We start from the raw sequence: 23,584 nt of genomic DNA on the forward strand, positions 1-23,584 counted from the left end.
TCTGTTCTCAAACCTACTTTGAGCCCCGGGTTAGTGTCATCCACCGGCTGTCAGCATCCTTCAGCCACAACCCAGAAGATGGCACCAGGTGCCTGGCGAGCTCCCCTCGTGCCCCTGCCTGCTCCATGGCCTCTGGGGTCTGCACAGCCATGTGGCTGCAGCTCAGAGCTGGGAAAAAGGTGCAGAGTGCCTGTGACTTCCAGCCTTGACTTCTGTCATCACCACCCATTCTAGCTCCAGGCTCCTGTGCCCAAGTGCTCCCCTCTGCTGGCAGGACAGCAGCCCCACTGCCCTCCTTGCTGTGCTTTCAGCATGGTCATCCATGTGAGGCCTTAAAGGGATGATGAACACATGAGAGCCAGCACAGATGGAAGGAAGATAAGAGTAAATACAAACCAGGATGGAAGAAAAAGCAGCATGAGCTAAAAAAGGTGTCTGCTAACAGCCCAAAGCAGGGCCTACTGTGCTCATCAGTGCAAGTCAGAACTGTAGGCTGAAGGATGAGCTAGCAATGGCAGTGATGTAGTTCTGGCCCTCCCAGCACTCACTCATCCCCAATAAGTAGTAAGGAATACTGTAATTCCCTGGTACTAGTAACAGTAAGGAATTACTGGCACCCGCAAAACTCTTCTGGTTCCAGGACCTGCTTGCCACCACCACCAGCAGAACCACTCTGCTGCTGGCTGACTCAGCCTGGCTCTCAGGCAGCAGCAGGAACACTTGTCCACCAGATGGAAGCAGAGCCCGGGAGAAACTCATCTCCACCCCAGCAGGGGCAGGGGACACCTCAAGGGCTGTGCAGAAGCAAGAGGGAGCTGACCACTACCGCTACAGCAGGAGCAGCTAAGCCTGGGGCCTTCCCTCTCTAGTGCTAGCTGAACCCTCCAGCAGCAAACCTGCACCTTTGGCCACCAGCCTCCTCGTCCTGTGATTCAGGGGAGGTTCAGCAGGAAAAGCCACAGCCTGGTTTCTCGCAACACAGGGCCATCAGTGCCACCCAGGAAGGCCAAAAATAATGAAGCTCCAAGCATGGCAGCTGCATGACCCTCCTACGGCAAGCCCCAGCATTGCAGAGTAAATAAAGCAGTTTGCTAGGCTGCACCATTTGAAGAGCTTGACTGTACATTCACTCCCTGGGTAGTTCAAAGACCTCATTTATTGCCGCTCCAGACAGAATACAGGCATTGCCCTTCCTCAGGCTCATGTGCAGTCAAAATGGGCCCTCTGCATCCTAAACCAGGATGAAGGGCTGGGTGCTAGTGGCGTTCTTAATCACAATCTTCTCTTTCACTCCATTCATTCATGCAAGAGCAGCTAGACTCTTTGCCCTTCCTTTTCAGCACAGGGAAGGGGTTCTTCCTCTCCTCCTAACCTCCTACTTCAACCAGGGACAATCAGAGGAAAGCTGGCTCCATGCACTGGTTTGTCCACAGCTGCCAGGAAGAAGCAGGAACCAGTCCTAGGCACTGCTCTCCCTTTGGCCAGCCTGCCAGCTGTGAGTGCAATCATTTCTGTTACAAGGGGCTGCTTTCTTCACCCGTAGCCGGGAAGGGCAATCATTCTCTGAAGTTCGTGTCAGAGCTGGAAAAACCCTGCTATGATCCAGGAACGATTTCATACTGTTTCAACAGGGACAGCTTCTTGGGGAAATGGTCTCAGCACCACAGCCAGCTTTTGCTTTACAGGTTTTTTGACCTTCCCTCCTTCCTCCCTCTGCAACCCAAACAGCCCTTTTCATCACTTGCATGATTTACAACTCTTCCCTGTTGCAGCAACCTGGCTCCACACCTGTACTTGAAAGAGCCTGTCCCAGGTCTTCCCTCTTGGCCACCGTGCCATTTAGCAAACACTGAGATTTCCTCACCATCTGTAACAGTTCTGTTGCTAGACCAACAAAAGGATGATTTCCAGCCCTGAAAACCTCATCTTTGCTGGGAAGAGCCAATTCTGTGCCAAAAAGGGTTTGAGGACAGTAGGGTTCGCAGCCAGAGAAGCCTCAATTTAGTACCACTAGTGATGGGCCCAGCTCCAATTTCCTCTTTTCTCACACCACCAGGCAACAGGCTTCTTACATCACACTAGGGATGCTGCTGATGCCCAAGTCCTCACCCAGGAGCTGCTGCTCACCTCCCTCCCTGCTCCAAACACAGCCCACCTCGCAGTCATTGCCCAGTTTTATTTCATTTAAAATCCGCTGTGTTAAATATTTTAGTTACAAGTTCTGTGTAGAGGGTACGAGTAATAGACTCTGCAGGCACTAGCAACCCCCTCACTCCCCCATACATGTGTGCGCTATCAGATTAAGGACTGCCCCCCTCCCCCCAAACCAGCATCCTTGGGCTGGGATATACATTACAGTTAAAGCCCTGGCCCTCCCCAGCGCTCTCTGTGCTGGTAGCAGGCCAAGCCCTCACACGCAGGAAGCCAGCAGTCGGATCCACCATCAGTGAGCTGTGATTCAAGGACAGCTGCTGGGGGCTCGTTCTTACCCCCATGTCAGGCATGTAATGGTGAAAGGGTTGTCCCTCCCAGGGACCAGTGCTACCTCCACAGAGGTCATGGGCTCTGCCCACTTGGACATGAACATTCACGCCACAGTGACTGGGCTGGAGAGAGACAATCAATCTCCAAGGGAAAGCAGGGAAGCTGCCACCACTGCGTGCCTGTCTGCAGAGGGCACTGCCAGAGGCACGACACCTACCTCAAGCCTGGCTCTGATCAAAACCTCTGCTGCAAGCGGCCTGCAGGTCCCCAGACTGCCCTTGCAAGGCAGATGAGTGTGAAATATTTTCAAGCAAAACAGGGACATAAGAATAGCCTTTCCTCTCCCTCCCAGGAACCTCAGTGCTAGGAAATAAAGCTGAACCCACCTTGGAGTGGCAGGGGAAGAGTACCCTAGCACAGCAGCAGCAAGCAGTTTCCAGTGGTATAGGACAAGCTAGAGGTGAGAGTTTGGTGCTGTGAGGGAGAGGATGCCACATAGACAGCTCTGGAAAGGCAGTGCCATTCAGTGGTCGGCCTACTGCATAGCAATCCTCGTGAGAAAACAAACCTTTGTTAAACAAAATAGGAAGGGAGGTAGGAGCTATCCCCACAATTCCCTCTGGGACAGCTCCGATCACAGCGGAGGGAGGGAGACAGACTTGGAATGACCCCTGCCAGTTCCTGAATGCCCTGCATTGGCCCTGCTGGTGCTGCAGCCCTGCCCTGGGTGGGTTGCGTGGGGGTGAGGCTGCTCTACAGGTCGAGCAGCAGCACGCGGGGATCCTCCACCGCTGCCTTGATCTTGCGCAGGAAAGTCACTGCCTCTCTGCCGTCAATCAGCCGGTGATCGTACGTCAGCGCCACGTACATCATGGGCCGCACCTCGATCTGAAAGGGAGGAATTAGGCATCAGTGAGCTCAGCCCTACTGCGGACATGATGCCCTCCACAGGCTCAGACCCTCCCAGATGCGTCCTGCCTGCCAGGATTACCTACCTACTCACTCACCCAGGCACTAACCATCACCCAGGTTGGGTCCACAGCACACAAGACTAGGACCCTTTCTGGAGATGTTCTCTTGTCACAAAGGCTACAGCCTCCTCCTCACTCCTAAGCAGATTATCCAGTTCTCCCCATCACAGGCAGGACAAACACATCCTGTGCACCTAAGCAAGTACTGGTGCCAGCAAAGCTGTCCTACATCCATTAGTCTCTGCTTCTCCTTCACAGTAAAGCCTTTTAGAAGTTGACACCAACCCCCTAGAAAAAGCATGTGGGTTACAGTCCTTATCCCACTGAGCCTTCTCCTCTGTTCACTGACACCTCCCATGCAGCTCCACCTACCTTGCCTCCCACAGCCACAGGCCTGTCGAAGATGGCATGCATGCCTAATATGGCAGACTGGGGTGGGTTAATGATAGGTGTCCCAAAGAGTGACCCAAAAACCCCTCCGTTGCTGATTGTGAAAGTGCCACCATCCATGTCTTCAATGGCCAGTTCATTCTTCCGTGCCTATGAGAAAAAGTAAGGTCTTAGCCAGATCACAGAAGCCAAAGCATGAAGGTTTGGACATTCACTCTCTCCAGGAATAAATGCTGATGGCAAGAGCTTCACTTATTCAGCTGAAAACTAGAATGAATTACTTGAAAATGCATCCTGTTGTTAGGTCTCGATATTTACTGGCTTTGGGGAAAGATTCGCTCCTTCCAACTCCTGCTTTTGCAGGAGACTGACGCAGGGACTTCTACTGCAGGGCAGTTCAGCCGTGGCCTCTAAAGACAGAGGTGAAGACACTAATGCATAGTTTGCGGTCTTCTGGAAAGGCAACAAGTAAATAGACCCGTTCTGTAGGGCACGGACACAGCTACAGATGTAACTGGATCACTCCCCACAGCACAAGTCAGTGTGTCAGAGGTCAGAGATGACGACAACGGAGGGACCGAATCAACTCACGCCTATCCAGCACCCCCAATTCTTCCCATTCCTCTCAACCCTTTTCAGAAAAAGCTCCAACTTTCCTTACCTTCTCCCCCAACTCGTAGATAGCACGCTCAATGTCAGCATAGTTCATGTTTTCTACATTCCTAACGACAGGGACCACAAGACCCTAGGGAGAAGCAAAGTGCATGATCAGCTAATTCACTGCGGTGCCACAGAGAAAACTGCTCTGGGCAGGAGCCTGGCCTCAGCCTAGCAGCATTCCTGCCTCCTCCTCAGCACACAGCAGGTAGTTGGCAGAGCTGCCTTGCACCCTGGCAGCTGGCGAGGAAACCGGGCATGACACACACCAAGGGCTGACTCCATAAATGAGACCTCATCTTCGCCTTGTAAGCCTGTCCCATAAAATCAACCAGGTCTGTCTGGATCCAGCTCCAGTCCATAAAGGCAGGTGAGGCTTTGGGAAGAATTCAGCTGCCACCTCTTTCTCTGTGAGAAGAGTGGAATCCCTTTATGCTGGAACTTCCCTAGACTTCAGGAGAAGTGACAGTTTCAGTCCTGGCCAAACCTCTGCCTCACAACAGAACCAATTAATTCAGTATCTGCATCTCCATCCCATACTCCACCTGGACAGGAACATCTGTGAATCAGCAATTTCATTTACAGAAAAGGTGGAACAGCACAGCAGCACTAGCCTTTGGACAGGACACGCAAAGCTTTTACTGTCTATGCCATATCCTCATGGGTCCATGAAAAAAAACCCAGTTTCCCTAACTTGGCCCTACTCATTAGCCACTGAGATCTTTATTGACCTTGTTACTGTATCTCCTACTACAGTGGGAGAGTATTCTTGCCCCTCCATCTTCTCCCAAAACCCAGCTCAGCAGTCCACAATGTATCAGATGTATCATTTAGAAGATCAGCCTCATCAGTAAGTTTCTGCTGCATCAGAGCTCAAAACTGAATTGACCCAAACTATATGACCGACCCAGGCCCGAGGCTGCAGGAAGCATGACCAAAGCAGCCAGGGTACCTACCCGGGGAGTTGCTACAGCGACACTGATGTCCACATAGTCCCTGTACACAATCTCTTTGGTTGTGTCATCAATCACTAGAAGGAGAAAAAAGATGTGTTACACATGCAGAACCCAAGATCAAGGGCTCAGCAGGCCAGAAGTAGCCACGAAACCATAACTCATCTCCAGCTCTAGTTAGCTGTAGCTCAACATAACTCCAGAGAAGAACAAGCCCTCACTGCCTGTGGGAGAAGCATCAGGACAGACAGAAAAGAAACACAGTCACAGAATCACAGAATTGTTAGGGTTGGAAGGGACCTCTGGAGATCATCCTGTCCAACCCCCCTGCCAAGGCAGGGTCACCGAGAGCAGGTTACACAGGAATGCATCCAGGTGGGTTTTGAATGTCTCCAGAGAGGGAGACTCCAAGATCCTCCTGGGCAGCCTGTTCCAGTGCTCTGCACCCTCAAGTCTCCCTCAGACATCCCCTTGGTTATTCCTCTTCTGGGTTGAGCAAGTCCCTCGACACCTCCCAGGGACTGCACTGCACCTACAGCAGGTACCTCTGCACCAACCAGCAGGCTCTGCTGGCTCTGCCTTCCGCAGGCTACCTATGCATGGCCCCAGCCCCACTCCAGGCAATCCCTATCTAACAGAGCCCCTCTTGGCAAGCTGTGCTCCCCCTACATAAGCGGCTTTAGCAAAATCAGCTGCAGCAAGGAGGACTGTTCTCCTTTTTCCTGTCTATCTGGCTTGCTTGTCCAAGCTATTTGCCTTGCCATGGACTTGGCCACCTGCTTTCCCCCACTCTGCCATGTTCACTGGTGAGACATGCAACTCACCTGCATTCACAACGGGCTGGTCCTGCAGAGCAAAAGCTGCAGCTTTCACAAAAGCTGACATGAAACCTAGCTTCAGGTTGTGCTTTTTCAGGAAGGGATCCTTGTGTATCGCTCTCATCTCCCGGATGTTGCTGCAAAACACGTGGTAATGCTGGTCAGCAGGGAATCCAAGAAAACACTGTTCCCTTGCTCTGTGATAGATTTCAGTGCCATCCCCAAGGACTGCAAACCTGCACCAACCAGCAAACCCTCAGGCTGCTGAAAAATCCTTCAAGTATCATAGCTGAAGTGGGCTGAAGGTGGCTCTAAGGCCCCTGCCAAAGGATCTAACAGGAACTGGACCTGGACCATAAACTCAACAGGACAGGGTTAACCCTGCATGGCCCACATTGCTGGGCACAAAAGCAAGATGGGGCATGGCCTATTTCCTGCTTAGGCCTGATATCGCCACCAATTCTCTGGAGACACCAGTGCTGACACCAGGGTGGCATCACAGACAGCAACTGCAGCTGTGGCTGGGCCAGCCCCAGAAGGGTGACAAACCAGGAAATGCCACGAGCAGAGAAGACACACATCATGATCAAGGGAAAAGACTTCAATCATCTTGCAAGTCCAGCACCAGCCAGCACAATAATGCCTCCATACCCATACCCAACCTTCTGGCTTTGGGAGTTGAGTGAACATGAAAGAAATCTTCCCAGCTGCTATGGCAATGGGTGCCAGCCCACCCATAGCCCTCAACCAGACTAATCGTGTTTCTCCACTGTTTTATTTATCAGAACTGAGGCCATTTACAGAAAGTCAACCAATCTATGGCTACAAGCTCTGTCTATTCCAGGTTACTACCAGATGCTGTGGAATTGGATGGTCCCTCTCCCCTCTAGAGACTGTGAGTCTTTGAAGAGACAGTTTCAGCTAGGTGCAGGGTTCTCCATGGTTTAGAGTGTTTGTTTTCCTGCGCCTAACCTTGTTTACGGCTAGGATTACCACCCAAAGACATTAGTGCCTCCCAAGACACAAGGACTGCAGCAATGGGGATGAGGTTTGCTATGAAACTAGCTCATTATGGCTTCCTCCTTTCAGACACTGACCCCGGCGGGAAGCAGGACGCCCCAGCACAGGTCCCCACGAGTCAACCTCACAGCAATCAATCCAAACCAGATTACCAGATGCAATGAGAGCCTGAGGCCAGCGTAAAGCGACACCTCAATGAGCCTCTGAGAGGAGATAAAGCTGCAGCACTTCCCCTCCAATCAAGACTATTTTGCCTGCCTTATTGTTCTGAGACCCAAATATTTACATGTTTTGCCTTAAGGAGCAGAATAGGATTTCACATGGCAATTTGATTTGGGCACAATTTCCCCTTAATGCACTGTAACATAAGCTGCCCACCCTCCAAAGCCATTAGTGAGCTCAGTCCATGCAAGCACTTGAGTCAGGAGACCCCCACCTGCCCAGAGGGGATGGGGAAGGATGCTAGTCTGCCTCTGGAAACCTGCAAGTCCGACATCAAAGGCCTCACACCTATGTAATGCTCACCTGAAAGGCTGATGAGCCCTGGGGAACCACCTTATTGAAACCTAAATATGCCCACCTCCAAAAGCAGTAATCTGGTGGGGCGGCAGAAAGCAGATGCTACATCTTGCTGTCTTCCAACAGTCACTACACAAGTGATACCAGTCACTCCTGCTCTTCTGCTCAAGATTCACCAGTCCTTAATGAAGAAGCACATAGACAAGGAACCAGACTGCCCCTTTCACAAGCAGCAGACGACTCCCAAGGAATGAAAGGCCATTAGGAAGCTACGCATCCCTCATACTGCAACCCCAGCATAGCCCTGATGAAGCTGTGCAGACTGGTACACACCTAAGAAAGAGGTCCCAAAAGACATATTGTCGATCTTTCCAAAGAGAATCAGCAAGGTCTTGACTGCTAGGTAAAGATGACTGCCTACAGCTAGTTCTACTTGTAAAGGGAAAGAGGTCTGCCCCTCACCTCATATCGATCTCATTGAAAGTGGTCAGCATGGCACAAGTATTCTGAGCCTCCTTCAGCCGCTGAGCGATACGCTGGCGCATCCTATTCATTTTCACCTGAAAATTAAAAAGATATAAGCAGAAGCTGCCTCAAGCTCATCCAAAGGGGAAAATGCACAAGAAATTCAAAAGGCTCTTCTTGCCATCTAGTTGACTAGTAATAGATGCCTAGGGCCAAGGCTTTCACTCCAGGTCTCCATGAGAAGCATGACAGGCTGAGGAGTTGATTTCACTATGGAGCTGCCCAGCTCAACTCACAGTTCATTTGAAAAGCAGTGCTGAAATGCATCACAGTGTAACTACTTCCGACCTATGTGTTCCTCAGGACCTCCAAGCACGCATAGGTTTCCAGCATGAGGATAATGTGAAAAGAGCAAGACTGCTAAGAAAGCAGGCTGCCCAGCCATGTTCTCTTAACCACGCACAAGGCAGGTGCAGCAGCCTCAGCCCTTTGCTGCGCGCTTGTGGACAGACCAACCAGATCACACTGAGCCTTTTGTGCTCAGTCAGGAGAGCTTGAGACAAGACTTTTGCCCACGTCAGACTGGACCTGGCTCTTCCTCCACCCCACTAAGTGGTGCCCTCATGTAGAGAACTTCCCCATCTGTCATAGCCCCACTGAGCTGCGTGTGAACAGGTAGATATGGACACATCTGGGAAGCTCAAGGCTTATGCCAGAACAGACTGTCACCCAGCACCAGAATCGCTGGCCAGGCCACTACTCCCACAGCTTACCCTATGCTCTGATCTGGCACCTTTGCTGGGCGCTGCCTCCCCTGGAGGGGCTGCCGCGGGGGCTGCAGCCGGCTTCACCGCAGACACTGAGGGTAAAGAACACATCAGTCAAAAAGGGAAGCCAGGGCTTGATCACAAAATGCCCTGAGGTAAAAAGCCCATTTGAGCTCCTTGCTCAAGCAACATAGTGTGGAAGCAGCCTTGAATTGGGCTGGGCAGGTTCCAGGCATAGCTGAGCTCTCCAGTGTGGAGCATGCAGAGCAATAGTGTGGGGGGGCCTTCACCATAAACGTCAGACTGTTTGCTGTCTTTAACCTTACACCCTCTCCCCAAGGAAGAGAGGCTTGAAAATAAGAGAAAACAGCCGTTGCCTCACCTGGTTTGCTGTCGATGGGCTGAGCTGACGTAGGCGGCACTGGTGGCATTGTAGTGGGAATTGGTGCTGCAGCAGGGGGAGGAGCAGCTGCAGCTACAGGTTCAGGGGCTGCAGGAGGAGGAGGAGGGGATGCTGCTGGTTTGGCCTTGGCAGGAGCAGCTGAAAGACAACGAAGAACCATGGTAAGGGCAAGGACAGCTTCCACTGTCAGGGACCTCCAAGTCCAACCAACCTGATAAAAGTTAACCCTCCGGCAGAGTGCCTTTAAGTTCTCAGCACTACTGAATTGATAGGAGCCAACACAAGAGGATCCCATGGTGAAAGTGTTTTACTCATCGACATCCTAGATCTCCTCACTGTGCAGGAGACTGGATGCTAAAGAGAAGAGGGTGGAGAAGGGAGTTATATAAGGGGAATTCTCAACTAATTTTAGCTTAGAGCTGCAGTCTCCTACAGAGGGAGCAAAAGGAAAGTTCTCCCTCAGAAGGACTAAAATTATGCTTTTCTAATGGACAACAGGAGTATTTTCTTCCAACTACAGAAGCAAAAGGAGAAAACATTTAATGTCTCTCAGGATCCCCCTAAATGCCTTGTTTCTATCTTCAGAAAAAGACTGGTGGAAACAGGAAGACCTGTGCAATAACTTGCATGACTTACCTCCAGTTTTCCTGAGTTTGAACAGAGGTGTCCCCCCTTCTACTTTGCCACCATCAGGTACCAGAAGGGCTTCAATCACACCAGCTGCTGGGGCTGGAACTTGCACTGATGTCTGCAAAAAGGAAAACCAGTGAAATTTCCCCAAACACTGGATGGAGAACAAGTGCCCAAGAGCAGATGACAATATGTGCAGATGCACATTTTATGTGGCACAGACAGTGGCTCTGTCTTGCACCGTCTGCACCAGTTTTCACACCCTCCACCAGAATTTTGTGCCAATACATAGAAGTTTTAGGAGATGGCGGCAGTGTAATGTACAGCCTGATCTTCCTGCTTCAGGGTAAAATCAAGAATTGACCCGCTGTCAGCATCTTCCTGACAGCAACACCGGAAGCAGAACTTGGCAGGGAGTTTCAGCAAGAACTTCAAAGCTTAAGATTCCTTTAAGGAGTGAGTAAATTTAAAGGCTAAATTTACAGCAATGCGAAGACATCCTATGTCTGAAGATTTCTCCTTTGTTTAAACACAAACAGGTATCGAAGCTTAGAGCACCAAAACTGGAAGGACCAGTGGAACTGCAGCTCCAACAAACATCAGTACCACTGATGCTTAATCAAATGTGTGAGGAAGGAAGAGTTATCAAAGAATTCTCACTTAAGGCACAGTCAGCTTTCACACTAAACGAGAAAAGCTTTTCTCCATTGAGGGAGCAGGAGACACCCCCAGGGCTTGCAGGCTCTAGGAGCTCTTAGCAGGAGAGGAACTACTCAAGGTACCCATTATAGATCTATAAAAAGGCTAGGTCCAAAAGCTGGAGCTCTGAACAACCTGGTCTAGTGGAAGATGTCCCTGCCCATAGGAGGGGAGATAGAACTAGATTCCAACCCAAACCATTCTATGACTCTGTGAAACACTCTTACCTTGTCTGTTTCAATCTCACACACCACTTCATCTTCTGCCACTGTGTCTCCGACGGCTGAATGATAGATATGAAGACCAGTGTGAGGAGGAAGACATGCTCTGGCCACCCCTCTTAACCCACAGCTATCTCCTCCACTAAACCAGAATTTTCTCACCCCAGTTCCCCATGACTTCTAAAGAAAAGTTTAGCTCAAACAATCAAGACTGCACAGAGTCCAATTCCAGTTGAGGCATCACCCTTCATGAAACATCGCCCACGACAGAGAGGTACCACGGCAGTAACTGCAATCCTTATCCCTTCGGAGAACTGCAATTAACTGCCCCTTTTGTCACAGACTGAAAGGCACAAAGCAGGCTGTCAGCCAGTGAACCCAATCTGTCCAGTGCAGCAGCACCAGTGCTCAGTATTTCAAAGAAGGGGCAACTGCTTACCTTTCTCCCACCTGACATCTCCTTCTGTGACTGACTCTGCAAAGGCTGGCGTGTTCACCGTAACCACGTCATCCCCTGTGAGAGAGACAGACAGACTTGAACGCACTCAGAGCTCAAAACTTATGCCATTGCTTCATTCTTGTCATCAGGACTCTAGCAGAGGGGGTAGGTCAAGAGACCTTCTCCTTGCTTCCACACTGAATGATATTTAAACACAAGAGAAGAACCCCCATCTAACTGAAAGGCACACTGTGACAGGAACACCAGACAAAAATCTTTAGGGCCCTGGGACATAAACCCTCATCCATTCATCAAGGAAGGACAGCAGTGGGCCTAGATCGAGGATGGAAGAGCTTCTGCTGTTGTCAGGACAGCAACAGGTAGCACAAGAGCCATCCCACTGACTCCTGACTTTTTACTTACTACGTACTGCAGTGGTTCTGAAGTAACGGACAGTGAAGACACTGGAGCTGTTTACTCTGCAGAAAAAGAGAAAGATGTGAATACAGAAGTACGCTCCTTTGCAAGCTGCAGCACCAAGCTCAAGCTCAGAATTTATATTTGCTTAACTGATCTGAAAGGCTGCTCAGCAGTTCTGATCTGTTTGTTCCAAGGGACTCCTACTTATTGTTCAAGTTGCAACAATCCCATTAAGAAAGGAAACGTTACAGCTTACCGTCACTAGTGCTCTCTGAAACTCTGTGAGAACTGACATTTATGGAATTTGAATTTAGGGGAGAGAACTCAACAGAACCCATGTGGTTTAAATACTGACCTAGCCAGCCCACCCTATGCCCAAGACTAGCACAATAATAATTTTCTACCTCCACATCAGGACTGTCATCTCTACAGAAGTTGCTAGATTGCTCCAAAAAAAGAGAAAGCACCATACACTGCCAATGGTAACACATCAAAGAGACAGCTATTTCTTTCCACCATGTCCTTCACAGGGAGCTGGCAATCCCAAGCGTTTCAAAGGATGTTTTTTATACCTACTGACACCACGTTTGGAAACCTGAAGCAAATGTGCTTCAGCATTTCCTCTAACACAGGGTACTTGTTGCAAACAGACCAGCTGTTCAAGCTTTTATGGATATGCTTTAAAGTTATTTCCCCAAATATATTTTTACAAGATCACCTCAGCAATGCAAACCTTGCCATACGAACAACAGCTCCTTGGACAACCCTACTTCTCCTGACAGAAATCCTACCAGGAGGCTACCATAGAGCAAACAAAACTTCTAGTCAGATAACCAAAGGGTAAAGACCCATTTATCACAAGTCTCCTCATTCCTGTCCCTTCCTTGCATCAGTATCTGGTTCCAAACAAAGATTATTTTCTTTAAGCATACCGAGATCCTGACCTGAAAAACCCTAAACTTCGTTAGGGCTAGCTCCAAGCTCCTATAATGTGCACGGGGATATTATGAAAGCCAACCATATTCTGCCTCCCAGCCCCCAGATCTTATCAGGGCTAGAGCAGCCCCAGCCTCTCCTCATCGCAGCTTTCCTGGGGATACTTACACAAGCTTCCTGCTGTTCGTGTAAGCCAGTCCCTGGCTCCCAGCCACACCTGTGAATGAAAATGGTGTTACCCCACAGGAATGTTATCCAGCCCACGAGTGTTCTTATCAGGTACAACAGTGCAGAGAACACCACTGTCCACCCTGAAAGAAGCTTGTGACTAAGTGGGCAATACAGCCACCTCAGCGCCTTCAAAACTGCCCGGAGCTTGCCAAGAACAGTAGTGTTGCCTTCATCTAGACTTACAGAGATGGGAAAACCAGTTATATCTTGATCTCAAAGCTAATAAGGATAACTTTGAAAAGGGCAAACAAAGCAGCAGCTACCCCAGTCCAACCAACCCAGAAAACAGCTACAAAGGACTGGTAAAACCGCAGTTGCTGCTGAGTAATCCTCACTGTTACAAAGGGGTTCCTAATAGGAACAAGGCATCAGTCACCTAAGAAGCACCCTCAGGAAGCCTCACGGTCGCATGGACAGGAGTAAGGAGGGAAAAAAGAATTAACACAGGGTTTAGGGCAGAGCAGCAAGCCACCACCATCCCTCTTCTCTGCCCACCCCTGTCCCAAGAACTTCTTTTCCAAAACTCATAGCAGGTACTTGCAGGCATAACTTCTTGGTTTCACACATGCCACTGCCCTTTCCCACACTGCTCACGTGCCCTGACACTGCAATTTTTATTACAAACTGATCTCCTGTCCTTCGCCTCTTTCAGGGCACTGGGCAGTTTTCCAGACTGACCTTAAAGTGAGTTAGCACAGCAAGTGGAGAACACAATTATCCCAATCGCACAATGCCAGAAGGAAGAACCATTTCCCCACTTGATTTTTTTAAAAAAGCTACACAATTTTGACACCCTCCCCTGCTAAAAAGCTGATACTGGAGCTCTAGAAACCGGAAAAGGTAAGCAGATGAAACTGGTTTCTCAAAGTGCAATCAGAAGTGAGAGATGTCATGTTATATAAACACAGTACAGCTAGGAAAAAAAAAGCAGAGCTCTAGGAAAATCCAGTTTAAGCACTGAAGAGGAGTTCACAGGCATACTAGATGTGACATGCCACTTCACATTCAGCCATCATTTTCAAAGGAGCTTATTTGAGAGCTAGGCTCTGCACCAGTATGTGTTTCAAGCACTGCCATGCTTGAAACACGCTGTGCTGCTGCTGTGAAATCTTCACCAGAGCCGAACGGATTAGGCAGCATGTACATTCAGCAAGGGAGGCACTCGCATGGAAACACAGCTCATTTCACCGTTTCTTCATTACATGATGGACAGAAATAACCCCTAATCAAACCTATTACCAGTTTCCATCATCAGCTCAGTTCAGGCAGTTTGAAACAAAATAAAAGCGTTAAGACTCACCAGACAGAGAGCATCTTGCCAGAGTGCAGTTCCCCTGTCAGAGAGAAGAGGAACTGTCAGTGCTGAAAAAGACAGACCCACCCTAGAACAACTTTGGTTTTCCCACAAGACCCGGATGAGAGACAGGTCCCACCATTCCCATACTCCAGACTGCAGACATGCTACTACATCATAGAGTGTAAGAGTGGGAGATGTGAGAGAATCTACACCCTTCTCTTTGCTTTGTCTCCCTTCCAGGATTCTTTCCTGCAGAGTGATGTTAAACCTGATGCACTTGGTTTTCAGCTGTTTCAGCAGCTCCAGCTGTTTTGACCTTCTCATACACATTTTCCTCTTTAAGAAGGAACAGATTTCTAAAGACCAATTCACTAACATTTGCTATGAATGAGAGGGTCAAGGGTAGCTACTGGATAGGATGATAAAACATGCCATGATGTTTGCTCCTACAGTCATAAATGCAGCATCTGTTTTTTGCGTGTTTGTTTTAAAGCTATGGAGCCTTTGAACTCCAGAAGGTCAGAACTGCTCTCAAAGGCAAAATTTATACTGCTTTCAGTGAGCCAGGAATTCCACCTTCTGGCAATGTTTCACTTCATACCCATGAGATCATTGACTGCACTCCTAGCTAAGCATAACGTTCCTCAAAAGACATTTCAAGATATTCCAGTTACTTTCCCTATTGTTATCGTACATTTCTTTGGCATCGAACTGGCAGATCTGGAGAACCCAAGAACTCTTTAAAAGCTATAGGAAAATATCACAGTAACCATGACTAAAATGCAATTGACAGTTTGGAACAACAGCTTGGAACAGCAGCTACTCAACAGCTCAAAGCACCCTTTCCCAGTAGCTAAGGGAAGAGGTAAAAACATTGTATCTGCAGTGTCTGGAAGGAAGTCTGCATGTGAGCCCTGATTTCAGCTTAACCAGAGCAAGCAGGATGGGATATAACTGATCTTAAATATCAAAATAATTTGTGGAGCTGTGTGTGATAAGACAACACAGAGATCAAGAATCAAAGACAACACTTCAGCTAGTCACACTGTCTACAGGACTGAGTGCTGTAGACAGTGCGCATGTAGAATGCAAAAATACATTAACGAACACCACATACCATCAAAACTACTGGCAGGCCTGGAATTGACCCCTTGGCAGTTTAATTATCCAAACTTACTGATGGATTTGGCTTCTGGAATTTTAATGCACGGTCAACTCAATGATAGATGAGCAGTTCAACAGGGTTATGATCAGCTGTGCTCAGGATGCAGGCAGCCAAGCTGACTTGCTGCTACACCAGCCAAGGTCTGGCAGAGCTCAGGAGCTCCAGCACAGCAGGGACCAACAATCCTGGACAGACAGTCCTGAAAAGCTGGCTTCTGGCAGGGCCCACTGGATCCCCTGCCCCAGGTCTGGCTGGGGAAGGGAAAGCAGGGAGCACTGCAGAGTCATCTTAAACACTTTATCTTGGTGCAGCACCGGCCCCCTTCTAACTCTGATCTGGTCTGGTCTGCGTAGAGTCAGCCCTGAGCTGGGATCAGTAAGACAAACTTCAACTTAACTCTGCTTGGCCAAGTGTCTAAAGCACCACAATCCTCAGCACATATGTTAGTTCCTGTATTCATTGAATTCTTCCTACTTTCCACAGTGCCCCAGATAATATGAAGTCAATCACAGATAAAACATCAAGTGACCTGAGCTCCTCTTTGCCCATTAATGTTTTCCTGGGTGTTTTATAAAAAAGTGGTTAAAGGTATTCCTAGCATCCCAGACAATAACTTGTTAACAAAGAGGATCAGCCTCAAAGTGAAGCAGAAATGGACAATTTTATTTGCTCAGGACCAGTTCACTGTAAGGTTAAAAAAGTTTAGAAGGCCTGTCCCAAAATAAATTATTGTGAGAAAACACATCTGCAGCTCTGTTCCATGAGAGGTGCCAAGTCTGCGTTCCACAACTGCTGCAAAATTAAGGAAAAAATTGCTATCACTCTACCCTTCTGTCTTTTAGGTTAAGAAATGAGGGCAAGAGCTCTAACGTGAGGAAGCAGCCACTAATAAAAGATACTGAGATTCCTGTGTCTTCTGTTCTGCAGACCTGCTGTGTGCCCATGTCTTAACTATCGTACCTTGAAGATGCACTGTGCAGCTCTGGGAGATGGCTGACAGAGCTGTTTCCTGTTCCCTGTTTCCCTGAAGGAATCGCTGTGGTTGAACCTGTTCCTGGTATCATCTGGCTAAATTTGCCCTCTGCCTGATCTTGGCACTTCTTCGGTGAAAATGGACACATTTTCTAGCTGGCATTTGCACTTTGGGTCACTTTAAACAGACAGCCTTCACTTGGAGAATTAAGTCTTGGCCTAACTAGCTAGTGACTCATGTACCAAGTGATTAACTTTCCCTCCATGTTTCACATGACTTCTCAGAATTGTTTTTACAACTGATGTCAAAGTGACCCTGGCTCACAGCACCCCAGGCCACACCTTTCAAGGAGACGTCACCTTCCAGTACTTCACTACACACTGAAATAAATTATGTAACACATCAGCTAAAGCAGCAGCCTGTGTACCTACAGATTTGTTCTCCAACAGTGGGAACAGGAACCACTTCAGGTAAGGACACTAACAGAACAGGAGTTAATTTGAACCAGAAGGCCAGTGCTGAGCGGCTCTGGTGACAGGCAAAGCACCAATTGGTTCTCCCACCCAGGCTTCTTCAAAGCAAAGCAGCTCCTGCTTTTAGCAACAAGGATGAGCACAAACCACTGCTGCACACACAAACCCACTGCACATTCTTCATGGATTTTTAACGCAATTATATATAGCCTGGCAGGGCAGATGCTAAGATGGGATGGAGATAACAATGCTGAGTGGTAAAGGATACTGTTACTAAGACAACAGGCTGAGAACTCCTCCAGCATGTGGGGAGGATCAAGCAGGGAGGAAAAAGTTCTTTACAAACTCTTTCCCAGATAAAAAGAATGACTTGATTTGCAAAGCACTGAGTGCAGCTCCTGATCAAACCATCCCTTTTCAGGCTAGTTCTTCGGAATTTTTGGGGTTATCCTTCAACAGCTGCCCCACCCACCCCAAGTTTTGCACACTTTCATGCAGGCTGTTGATGCACATTCATGGTTTCTACTTCATATATGAATCCAGGACCTTGTTCTCTTTTGCAAGATCATAAAAATCCAGCCAACACTTCCCTACCCCTTGTGTTTCTTGCTGACTCCACTATCCTCCCATTCAACCCTTATTTTCGTTTTGTTTGCCAAGTTCTGGTGTTTCTTTCTGTCTCTCCAGAAAGCCTGTATTATCCCCTTCAGCAAAACTTATATCCCCTACCCCTACTCAAATGGAAATCAAACTACTACCACCATCTTGACTTCTCAACTTTTCCACTACATCTAACAGATTAACAAAAATTATCTCCCTTTCCTAGTACTCAGCTGTAACTTCCCGATTTGCAGACAAGTTTTGTAAAAGATTTGAATACCCCATCTGTCTTTTTCCCCCCCATTCTTTATAATTACACAGCACCACTGTGAGCTAATGAAGTTAAATATTGTTACAATTATGCTTAAATAAGCTTACTTTAAACTGCACTATAAAAAATTTGTATGTGTATATATATAACAAAATATAACTATAAAAATGGTTTATAGGGCAGTTTTATATATATATACACATTTATAAAGACAAATCTGTCTGTAGAGCCCAGAGACAAGCATTTAACATGGAACAGTTCTATGAATAGCATGACATACTTAAATGTTCAACATTACAATTAGCTGTCAACACTTGCTCACCTACATTTACACAATAGGCAAAATGAAACCTCATGCTCTAAGGCTTCAGCTGTCAGCTGGAAGAGAATTAATATTCTTCCTCCTGCAGGTATGTGGATAGGTGTATGTATACACATGCATTTGCATACCTATGTACACAGAGCTATGTATGTTTAGTATTTCGAGGGAAGTGGCCAACTATCAGCAAGGGCAGGAAGGCCAGTGCTGATTTGAGGAGCAGGCTGTGGCCATTAGACTCTGCAAGCCCAAGCTTCCACCAGCACAGGTTACTGCCATTTGCATCGGTTCAACGCCTGCTTCGCAAACCGAGCAGAGAATTCAACCAGCAAGCAGACACCTTCAGCCCAGCGACAGGCGGTGACGGCGGAGCCCGAGAGCGGCGGTTCTGAGCAGCTCCGCCGCCGGTCAGCTCTGCCCGGTGCCGCAGGCGAGCCGCCGCCCTTCGCGGCGGGGCCGTGCCCGGGCGGGGCGGCAGGGGTAGCGGCACACACCCCGGCGGAGCCCGGGAGGGGCACTGCCGCTCGCCCCGGCCCCCCGCGGGGGTCAGCCCCGCCGCCCGGCCCAGGCCGCCCCTCCCTCTGTGCGTGTGTGTGTCCCCGGGGCGGCGGTGCCCCGCGGGCGGGGGGGGAAGCGGGGGACGCGTCCCGGTGTCCTTGGCGCCGCCGTCCCCGCCCGCCCAACCGCCGCCCTCTCTCCTTCCTCCCTCCCCGCGGCCGGTGCGGGTCCCCGCGGAGGGCAGTACCTGCCGGAGGGCGCGCAGCGAGCGGCCCAGCGCCCGGCCGAGGCAGCGGGACCGCCACAGCAGCAGCATCGCGGCGGCGGGAGCGGCCGGAGGGCGGACACCGGAAGCAGGCCCGGCGCGAGCCGGAAGTGCGCAGGGCTGGACCAACCTCTCTGGAGCGGGGGGAGCGGGGCCGGAGGGGCGGCACTATCGCGGGCGGGGGGGGGCTGCGGGGCAGGGGCAGGGGCAGGGGCAGGGGCAGGTTGCGGTGCCTCCGGAGCCGCCTGTGGAACCATACCTCAGGTGTCTCCCGCGACCCCGAGCGGGGCTGGCGGCAGGCAGGCGGCTCAGCTATGTCCTACCAGGCGGTGCCGTTCCATGACATGTTTCATTGAACCGGGTTGGGATTGCTGCGGGGCAGCAGTTCCAGCGGTTTTCCTGCTCACCGTGACAGGGAAGGGGCTCGTGTAGGACGATGCTGCTGCAAGCGTTAGCCGGTGGGATGCGGCATGGTTAGAAACGAGCAAGGAGGTCATCTCACCACGGCAAACAGGCAAATAGGTCCCCAGGCAAACGTCGTTGCTCAGGTGTGGTCTGTATGTTGAAACTGCTTGAGAATCGTCCAGCTAGTTTCCATTTTCTGCCTGTTTATCTGTGGGGAACCACTGCTGGAAGAAAACCCAAGGAGCCCATTTGCAGAACCTTAGAATCAGCTTGGGATAGTCATAAAAGGCTGTCTGGCAGCGAATGTGTCTGAAGGAGCCAAGTCCAGGTTATGCACGCGTCCTTAATTTAGCCATTGCTTAATAATACATGAATCGTAAACTGCAACCTTCAAAATAGCCTCCTAATACAAATTCACAACAAACATCCTCGGGATCAATTTCAAAGAAAAGAAAAGAAGTTGAATAAAACCCAACAGGGGATAGACTGAGGCTTTGGGAATGTGCTGACTGCTTTAATGAAAGGCAACGATGCCAGCAAGGCCCTCTGCCAGCGACTTCTCCGTGATCTGCCTTTCGAAGGCTAATATCCTGGAACAAGACCACCTGATGTCAACTGCTTTTAAGCACAGCCTTCTGCCTACCAACTGAATATGTCAAACATCACCATGCTCAGTAAGCATCTGGAGGCAAAGCAGATGAGGCCCCAGGAGTGGCACACGTGGCTAGGCTTTGCCCACCTGCCCCACAGCTCCTGCGACAGTGTCTCTAAAGCACCTTGTGATAAGCAAGGGACTCAGTGTTGCTGCTTTTCCTGTGTTGTTCCGTTTCCTGGCCATATCCTGCACCGCAGGCATCCAGACCAGCCAAAATGCCTCCATATCCCTGTGGCAGGGAATGCTGGAAATGCCTGGGTGCTTTCTGTGGGAGCTAGGCAACACCTGGAACTTTGGGCTGGCTCCTTCCTTGCCCCTAGCGTGGGTATATTTGCATCATCTCACCAAGTTGTAGGGGGGAATTGCTTGCCTGGCCCTCTGCCCACCTGGGCAGCCAGCGGCTCGGCACCAGCCCCTGCCTGTCTGAGCCCACGGGCTGTGAGCCTGAGAGATGGCCAAGTGGTGGTGTAGGCATATAGTTAAGAAAAACGGGAACTTACGCAGGCACATAATTAAAAATGGAAACTTCTGTTACTATGGAAAAGCCTGGACAGATACAAGGGCCTCCTAAAAGGTCAGAATGACCTGGGAACAACACTGACTAATGAAGAGAATTGATAACTCAGGAGGAGGCCTCGTGTAGGCAGATTAAGAAACAGGGCTAAGGAATCCCTTATCAGGAAAGACTATCCTTGAAGACTGGCGCATCCTGAAAACCCATCGACATCATCAAGATATGGCTTCAGTGTGTCAGCAGGATATGATTAGAGTGTCCTTCAGGGGCTAAGGAATCTCTTACTGGAAAAGGCTATCCTTGAAGACTGGTGCATCCTGAAAACCCATTGACATCTGCAAGATATGGCTCCGATGTGTCAGCAAGACATGATTAGGCTGTCCTTTAGATGAACTATCCTCATTATAATATTAAAAATCATGTCCAGAGGTCAAAAGACCCCTGCCCAGGTTAAAGACCCTTCCCTGAGCATGCGTGGTGAGAAGTCAGTGATGTAACCTCATGTAAATTAAGTGACCAATCGGTATGTGGTGGGAGGGTTACGGGGAGTCACCAACCTGAACTGAACTGTATAAATATGTGAATTCTGTATGGGGGGTGTGCTAGCTCTGTGGGATGCCACCCAGCACCCCTTTTTGCACAAACTGGGAATAAACAAATACCTTGGCTCTGTCCATGGGATTTGGCTATTGCACATCGGGCGACGGACCCTAGTTTTGGGACAACACAGCCACCCCACAGCTCCTGCACGAAGCGTCTCACAACCACGTGTGCCCCTGGGGCAGGTAGGTTTGTCCTGAGGCTGGGGTCGGGGCGTGCTCGGCTGAAAGCGGTGCTGGCGCTGCTGGCTAACACAGTGTCTCTAAAGCACCCTGTGATAAGCAAGGGCTTGGTGTTGCTGCTTTTCCTGTGTTGTTCAATTTGCTGGCCATGTCCTGCACCGCAGACCTCCAGGTCAGCCAAAATGCCTCCATGTCCACATGGCAGGGAATGTTGGAAGTGCCAGGGTGCTTTCTGTGGGAGCTGGGCAGCACCAGGCCAGCTCCTTCCTTGCCTGTGGCACTGGTTGCCTCTAGCACAGGTGTATTTGCATCATCTCACCACTGATTCACCATACTGGCTCCTGGATGGGGGTTCCAGGCCAAATTGTAGGGGGGAATTGCTCGCCTGGCCCTCTGCTCATGTGACTGTGAGCCAGGGGGCTATAAGCCTGGGAGATGGCCAAGCAGCAGGGAAGGTGGCTGCGTGCAGGCACTGGACCTGACCTCCTGGACATTCATCTGCATATTCAGAAGTCATTCCCAGCCAGTTGGCTGCCTCTTGCCTCCTCACTCCCTCTTTAAAGGACCTGAGCACAGCGGGAGGACACACAGGTGCTGCCTCTGTGCATCCCACAGCCCCAGATGCCTGTCCTCGGGGCACTGTGCTCCTTGCAGCCCTGGAGCCGATGTGAGTGGAGTGGGGAGGTGTGAGCGGTTCAGGATGGGACCACTTGCTGAAGACAGAGGGATGCAGCAGCTGGGGAAGGCTCAGGGGGGATTGCAGTGCTGGGGGGGTGGCAGGCTGCTCCATGCACAGCTCTCCCACCAAGGAGCACCTGGGGAGCCAGGGGGGGATGACTCCCATTTTGGAGAGGACACGCTTACCTTCTCTTCTGAGCATCTTCATTTCATTCCTCGGTCTTTTTCATCAGGTAAGAGGAGCCTCAGCTGCTTTTTGGTGTTTTGGAAGGTGATAATGGTGCAGGCCAGTAGTAAGGGTAGGAACCAAAGCATGCATCTGCTAACTCAGTGGGGAAGGGGCTGCATCAGCAGGAGCAGTTTGCTTGGGGCAGCACCTCCTGATCCTGCAGCACTGGGGAGGCTGTGGATGGTGGGGAGAGAGCCAAGGCCACAGCCTGACACCACAGGCTCTGCTCCCTCCCTCCAATGTTTGGCAGAAAGATGTTGGTGCTGGAAGCTTTAGACAAGTGGAGGGCTTCTTGCCAGCTCTGACCCAATCTGCTTATGAGGGATGTATCGCCCAGAGTTTTTGGGGCTGGGAATCCTCAGCACAGGGGACAGGTAAGATGTCTGGCCTTGCTGTCAAAAACAGAGGAGGTGAGAAATTGTGACCAAGTGCCAAAAAGAAGGTGTTTCTGTAACAAACCGAGTGAGGTGGCAGGACCGGCTGCCTCATGCCCATGCCATGCGGAAAGGCTTAAGGGTGGATGAAATCTATGACTGCATTGCGTTTGCCGTGCAGCTTTGTTGGAAGCAGCTGGCAGGCAAAGAGGTGACCGCAGGCAAAGAGGTGGCCGCAGGCAATGGTAACGCTTGTTATACAAGGGCAGGGGTGATGCTGAGAGCTGCTGGCACACTGACCTAACCCTGGCCATAGGTAAACTATGGTAGACTGTTAGGAAAATAAAGCCCTAATGGTTGGGAAGGGTGGGGAGACAACACAGGAGAGCAACAAGTGGTGTAGGACAACCCAGAAAACACTTGGTTTGTCAAGGCTAGAGCTCTGCAAAAGGTAGAGCTCTCCCAGATGCCTGCCCAGAATACTGCGCTGTTCAAAGAAAGGCAACCTGCTAAAAACCAGTGAGAAGAAACTCATTTCCTACACTGCTCGTTAGTCTGGAGGACTCGCCGTGGAGCAGACAGTCACAGGGACAGGATACTGACGGTGTAGAAAATGATCAGACATTTCTGGGTATAGCAAAAGAATCTCAGACACTTTAAAAGTGTCTGGAAAAGACATAAACTGTCCTCCTTCAGGGATGCAAAGCTACTGCTAATTAATGTGGATGAGTAAGAAGCATCCCACAGGGACGGTTATCCCGTAATTGCCCAGGATATGAGCTTTTGCACCTTCTTGTGCAAAGCTGTTTGAGTGAGCCAACACGTGGAGGGGGTGGATCGCTGCCTAGGGTCAGCGTGACAATTTTAAGCCTGGGGATGCTGGCTCAGTAGTTTTTTCTCTTCCTCGGTAATCCCCATCCCTTCTATTCAGGTTTATTATTATTTTATTTACTTGTTTTGCACAGTGCCTAGGAGCCCCTTGCTGTGTTAGACTGAACATCCCGGTGTGTCCTGCTCACAGCAGGTCACATCCCACTTTCATCCTCGCTGTGCCCCTTTCCAC

The 23,584-nt window shown here is 49.9% G+C and overlaps 1 protein-coding gene across 2 annotated transcripts; it reads right to left on the reverse strand.

The window, feature by feature from the left end:
* Positions 1 to 1,138: 1,138 nt before the first annotated feature.
* DLST (dihydrolipoamide S-succinyltransferase) lies at positions 1,139 to 18,986 on the reverse strand. 2 transcript variants are annotated; one of them, XM_030483807.2, is made up of 15 exons: positions 18,867 to 18,986; positions 14,324 to 14,357; positions 12,961 to 13,009; positions 11,860 to 11,915; positions 11,437 to 11,511; positions 11,004 to 11,059; positions 10,084 to 10,195; positions 9,427 to 9,585; positions 9,051 to 9,136; positions 8,275 to 8,372; positions 6,280 to 6,410; positions 5,459 to 5,532; positions 4,507 to 4,590; positions 3,828 to 3,995; positions 1,139 to 3,372 (listed from the first exon to the last, which is right to left on the reverse strand). In XM_030483807.2, exons 1-15 carry the CDS (start codon positions 18,933 to 18,935, stop codon positions 3,238 to 3,240), a joined length of 1,386 nt encoding a protein of 461 aa, XP_030339667.1. In that variant the 5' UTR covers positions 18,936 to 18,986; the 3' UTR covers positions 1,139 to 3,237. The 2 variants fall into 2 exon arrangements, with proteins under 2 accessions (XP_030339667.1, XP_030339669.1); XM_030483809.1 differs by lacking the exon at positions 18,867 to 18,986 and adding an exon at positions 18,129 to 18,558.
* Between the last annotated feature and the right edge of the window lie 4,598 nt (positions 18,987 to 23,584).

The sequence above is a fragment of the Strigops habroptila genome, chromosome 4 (assembly GCF_004027225.2).
Source record: "Strigops habroptila isolate Jane chromosome 4, bStrHab1.2.pri, whole genome shotgun sequence".
Classification (NCBI taxonomy): domain Eukaryota; kingdom Metazoa; phylum Chordata; class Aves; order Psittaciformes; family Psittacidae; genus Strigops; species Strigops habroptila.